Source organism: Microtus oregoni, unplaced genomic scaffold (assembly GCF_018167655.1).
Source record: "Microtus oregoni isolate MIOR12 unplaced genomic scaffold, Mior012 000002F_ref0000024, whole genome shotgun sequence".
NCBI classification, from domain to species: Eukaryota; Metazoa; Chordata; class Mammalia; order Rodentia; family Cricetidae; genus Microtus; species Microtus oregoni.
Genome location: NW_024543061.1, coordinates 81,660,788 through 81,666,787, shown reverse-complemented (window position 1 = coordinate 81,666,787; position 6,000 = coordinate 81,660,788). Strand labels below are relative to the sequence as shown.

The following is a 6,000-nucleotide window of genomic DNA, read 5'->3' as shown; positions in this document are numbered from 1 at the left end:
AATAACACCTAGGTAGAAGACCCACCTGCATCAAAAAAGCTGTCTGTTTTAATATTTTAATAATTTAACAACTATCCTACTACTGGGTTGTCTTGTCTAGCATTGATATGTGGGCTTGTGTCTAGTGTTTTGTAATTTATTATGCCTCGTTTAGTTTATATCCCTGGAATGGCAGCTTTTTAATTTTTTTTTCTTAAGGGAAATGGAAAAGACAGAGATCTGGGGGACAGGGGAGGTAGGTGGAGGAACTAAAATGAGTGGAGGGTGGTGAAACTGTAGTCAGGTTGTAATGTAAGAGAGAAAAAAAGAAGGAAAAACAATTCAGCCTCAGAAATGAATAAAAAGGACTGACTTGTTATGATTCAGTAAATAATTTAACAACTCTCTGTTACCTTGGAAAGACAGCAGTAAGATGTTCAAGGCATAAACATCTGGAAACCATCAGAAGAACAGCATGGCCAAACCTGAGAATAGGATTGCAACTCATGGAGCAAGATGCTTTTCCAAGATCAAGGTATGGTGTGTTTGGATGCATGCATGTACATATGCATGCAAGCTTTGATAGTCCATGTAACATTGCTTCATTCCAGCAAAAAAGCCATTTTACCCAATTTGCTGTTAATTTCTTGCCTTAAAGAAGTTGGTTTTATAATTAGGGATGTCTGACCAGGATGATCCATCCAGGATGCTTTAGAGGATGTTAAAGGAAGATGGTGTTTCAAATGTTTAGGTTTGCATTAAGTTGTGGATTTCAGTCTGAGTTCAGAGGTCAGAATCCCAGAGCTCAGTCCTCAGAGGTCCTTGACAGAAGGTCAGGGGTCACAAGTGCTCTGCTAATTGATATGCAAAGATGACTTCATGACCTAGCCGGACAAATATTTTCTGCAAGCTTTGGCAATACTACAATCCTTGTTTTGTAATATAAAAAGTATAGCGTGTTAGATGATGATTTTCAATATTTTAGAGACAAATTGTCATTCTCATAGTTCTAAAAGCTTTTTGCATCACCAAATGTGAGCGTGCATTAACGCAGGGAATGTGAGCACTGGTCAAAGTCATCCTATCACAGGGATTTCCCATATTCACATGTAGTGGGTGCCATACACTAATGTAAAAGACAGGAGGCCTCAGACTCAGCCCTGGAAAGTGTTTTTTTTTTTAATTCAACATTTTATTTTGCTTTATAAATAATACCATTCAAAATTTCCACCTCCTCCCCTCCTCCCATATCCCTCACACTCCTCCTTCCCCCCATCCAGTACTAAGAGAGGGCAGGGTACCCTGCCCTGTGGGAAGTCCAAGGTGCTCCCTCCTCCATCCAGGTCTAGGAGGGTGTGCATCCAAATAGACTAGGGTCCCAAAAAGCCAGTACCTGCAGTAGAATCAAATCCCAGTGCCATTATCATTGGCTTCTCAGTCAGCCCCCATTGTCAGCCACATTCAGAGAGTCTGATTTGATCACATGCTCATTCAGTCCCAGTCCTGCTGGCCTTGGTGACCTCCCCTTAGATCAGTCCCACCGTCTTAGTGGGTGGACGAACCCCTCACGGTCCTGACTTCCTTGCTTATCTTCTCCCTCTTTCTGCTCTTCAAGTGGACCTTGGGAGTAGAGTCCAGTGCCCCAATGTGGGTCTCTGTCTCTATCTCTATCCATCAATGGATGAAGATTCTGTGGTGATAAAGTGTTTTTACCTCAGTGTTATAAGTACTTTGCAGGAAGTAAGTGATACTAGGCCTGGCTTGATGTTTGAAACCTCAAATCCCATGCCCACTGACACACTTTCTCCAACAATGCTAAGCCTCTTGATAATGCCACTCCCTGGAGGCCAGGAGGTTATTCCTATTTAAAAAAGACTACCACTGTTACTTTGGAGATTAACTACAGGAGGTATTGGTGAGAAGGTTATGAAAAAAATTTAAAATCATGACTTTACAGCACAAAATTTAGAGGTAATTGTTTAAAAATAGTTTTCTCTGTATTTAGAGCTATCTTAAATGCTAGGGTAGCCAAATATTCTATAGTGACAAATTGGAAGCTCTGCTTCCTAAAGTTAGAAATATAAATCATTAACAAAGGTGTTCCTAGCCAGGATAAATCATGACCTTCATGGACTTTGATCATTCACAAACTGGTGACCTCATTAGATTCCAGTGGTTAGTTCTAACCCAGTGGCTCCACAGATGGCCCTAGTTAATGTATACGGAATAAAAAAAAAAACCAACCCAAAACTCATGAACCTTAGCAAAGGACTACAAGTAATGAAGGTGTTGGGGGAGAGGGCAAAGAGAGTAGGAAAGTAATCATCAAAATGGACAATGTATATAGAAAATCACCAAGCAGTGACTTAGTCAATAAAATTTATTAATGAAAAGAAAGGAAAATATCTTAAGGGGGTGGGGAGATATCTCAATCAGTAAAGTGCTTGCCTAAGAAGCAGGAGAACTTGAGTTCATTCCCCAAGCCGACATATAAACTAGGCATGGTGACACTAATTGTAATTCCAGTGTGGGGGAGATGGACTCAGCAGATATGTGGTGCTCACTGATACCCAGCCTTGCCACCCGGGTGAATTCTAGACAGGTGAGAGTCCCTGTTACTAGAAGTATTTACAAAGATTGAGGAATTGCACCTACAGTTGTCTTTTGTCTTCTCATGTGCATATACATACATAAACTCATCCCTCATAAGCATACACACACTTACACAAAGAAAGGAAAGAGAATACAAAAAAGAACTCCATTAGGAGGAAGGAAAGGACTGCTCTAGGAGTGTTTGCTTCAGACTGTAGCGTGCTGAGGTGAACAGTCAGCAGGATTGGCTTTATAAATGCAGACGTTATGTAGCAGTAAACTAGAGCCGCATGGGCATTGATTTCTTTTACTTTCTGTCCACAACCGAGTACTTTAGAGAAAGAGCAATTTTTACTACCTGCTTAGTTTTCTTCTTTAAAACTTAAATTAAATAAATGATCTCCCAAGCCTGATTACTTTCTTTTTAATTTTGTAGACCTTGCTTTAAAATATAGTACCTAAATTATGAAACTCAGGAGAAGTAATCATGTATCAATCACATCCTCTCAAAGATTTGCAGTGAGAAGGGGAAATGTCTCTGCCAATGTCATTTAGAGTTAGAAGACACACTTCTAGAGGTGGAATTGCATTATCTTAAAGTTGTACAGCACTTTTGAGCTATATATACTGAACTCGGTGTTCACATTTCCCAGTTCTTTGTTATGCATATATTTTGCTCCAGTTTATTCAAATTAATTGGTACTCGTGGCAATAACTTTACAAGCAGTGTACCCTAACCTAACACCAGGATGATTTGCCTATTAGTTCGGATGTGATCGTATAGAAGTTTCAGAAGCTGGGATGGTGACATTTGACATCCACCTACTGCAGGAAGATAAGTTAAGGGAAACAGTAATGCATTCACTACATCATTCAATTTAAGGTTATTAGTCATAGGCAGGTGGTGAGGAGTCTTATTGGTATATAGCCACATTTTATCCTGCACACGAGGGACCCCAAAATGTTCTGTCCTGGGTTTACATGCCACAAACACCACTTGGGCTACTGAGATAAAGGGTTATAGGACACATTGACTCAGAAAGAAAAATAAGACAGATCACTTTACTGTAACTATTGATTCCAGTAGTGAGAACGTAGCTTATTTTTCTCAGGAATGTAGACAAAGTGGACAAAGGCTTGAACTGGTCAAAGACACCCAGAGACCTGTAAATACTTTGGAGAGAGCATAATAGGTTTGCTTCAGAAGCAATGCTGTGGTGCAGTTCTGTGTTCTATTTCTTAAGGACAACACTTGTTCTGTAGATAACAGTATAATGTTGGAGACCCATCAATAGCCATGTCTTACACAGAATAACCCCATGTCTTTCTGTATGAATAAGATACACTGATACAAGAGCTAGGCCATATCCATCTACAGGACCCACCACTACTAACCAACTATTTGAATTCCGCCCGCACTTCCAGAGTTAGGACAACATGACAGAGTAGAGATTGCACTTTATAGTTTTTTCCATTTTCAAGGTTTTGTAATGTTGATATAATCCCCACCTCATGGTAGATGCTGTTTTGCAAGTAGATGGCAGACATAGAATCAGAATACGAGGTTCTGACTTTTTCTTAAATGTTTTTCTTCATAGATGTTTCTGTTGGCAACAGCATGCGCATATATATCCAAGTCACTATCAGGAACTTATATGAATTCCATGCTCACACAAATAGAAAGACAATTTGACATTCCCACAGCTATAGTTGGACTGATCAATGGGAGCTTTGAGATTGGTGAGTTATTTTTACACTTACTTATTATTATATATTGATATTCTCTTCTTATTTCCTGCATTAGCTATTTCATCTGACTGAAATATATGCTTCCTGTTGTGATTAAATAACCTGGTTTGGGTGTGAAGGAACCACTTATTTAAATATCCTTGTGATGACATTTTATTATTGCCACGTACCCTGACATGGTCCCTCTTTTCTGACAAGTAGCAGAAAATTTAGAGTATTAATATCTAATTCTACCACTTCATAATTCAAAGAAAAGCTAAAAGCTTTTCTTTGGCATTTTAGAGGTTTCTGTGGGAGCCTGGAGGAACTGGTGTTCTGAAGGAGGGAGCAAATGCTTCTTGTACCCCGCTGTGTCTCTGAGGTTGCCAGCTTTCCATTCCTACACCTTAAGGAAGACTAAGATGCTTTCCTGTGTTTGAGTTTTGTCAGACACGCTTCCTAAGAAGAATGAATGAACTTTGGGCCCTCTTTTGGTGATGAACTCAGATATGAGAATGCAAAGGGTGAAGGAGGGAAAGATGTCCTCTATAAACAAAGTGACCTGGAAGATTTTTGTTCTTAGTTTTTACTTCCTTTAAGGTGAAATTATTTTTAATGTTTTAAATCAAAACATCAAAGAAAGTAGGAACTGTGAAGTAGCTAACACATATCGAGGATGCTTCATCTTGTCTACTACCAGGATCAAGGTTCTTAAAGTCTTCTACCTGTGTTCTTGACCTTCACAGTAGTCAGGATGCATGCCTTATGTAAGCTTTTCACAGACTCAGTCATGCTCTAGTGTGTTAGATACAACAAAGGCAGTTTGTTGTTTTTCCAAGGTCCTATGGAACACATTGTGCTAGGGAAGACGGTCTCTTAAAGGGGCAAAGGTTCTCCGGGAGGAGAAATGGACAGGTAAATGTGAAGGGGAGATGCGTACAGAGGGTGAATCATCAAATAGCTTGTGTGGGGATCAAGTCAGCCCTGTATTATGAGAAAGTGGAAGTTGTTAGAACATGAACCTGGAAAAGTGTGCAGGGATGAAAAATGGGTAGAGACTGTGGCTTGCTCTGGAGTATGTCTTCTATCCCTTATGTGGCAGAAAGCCAGTATGGGGTTGGAAGAGGGTCATGATTTTTCTATGTTAAGGACTCCTATACTACCCAATACTACCGATTTTAGGATATTTTAAATGCACAAAATCAAACTATATAGGTAAAGAGGAAGCCAGTTGTTACACAAAAGCAACAGAAATGTTAATGCCAGTTAATGATTATTGAAAACAATTTTTTCCCAATTCACAGAAAACTTGATTTTATGGAAAACTAATTTCTGTGAACTCTGTGGTTTTTAGACTAAAAGTTAAAAAGTCTTGTTTAAATTAGAAAATATTAACTCCTCCATCAGCAATAGATGTGATAGATGACTTGGGGGAAGTCTTAAGTAGAAATAGTTGTGAGAAGAAGGAATTCACATTGTCCAATGAATGCAGCATTTGGTGGGCATTTCCCCAGGTAGTTTTACAAGCAACCTTCCCCTAGCCTGGACTACATCTTACACTTCCCCATACCTTCCCTTCAATTATTGAGGGCCACCAAGGCAACATAAAATGCAATCTAAACCTAGTGTGAGGAGTAAATGCTTTTCATTTCAAACAATAGAGATTTCAGATAAGAGCCAGTGTACACAGACTACAAAGAA

At 39.4% G+C, this 6,000-nt stretch overlaps 1 protein-coding gene across 2 annotated transcripts in view; it reads left to right on the top strand.

Moving 5' to 3' along the window:
• The first annotated feature begins 454 nt into the window (after positions 1–454).
• LOC121435051 (solute carrier organic anion transporter family member 1A5-like) overlaps positions 455–6,000 on the top strand; it is a 59,718-nt gene continuing 54,172 nt past the window's right edge. The window contains exons 1-2 of one of the 2 annotated variants that reach the window (XM_041634114.1): positions 455–514; positions 4,170–4,311. In XM_041634114.1, the coding sequence (XP_041490048.1) occupies positions 455–514; positions 4,170–4,311 (202 nt within the window). Of the gene's footprint in view, positions 515–4,169; positions 4,312–6,000 lie in introns of those variants that run through there. The other variant, XM_041634122.1, reaches the window with a different exon arrangement.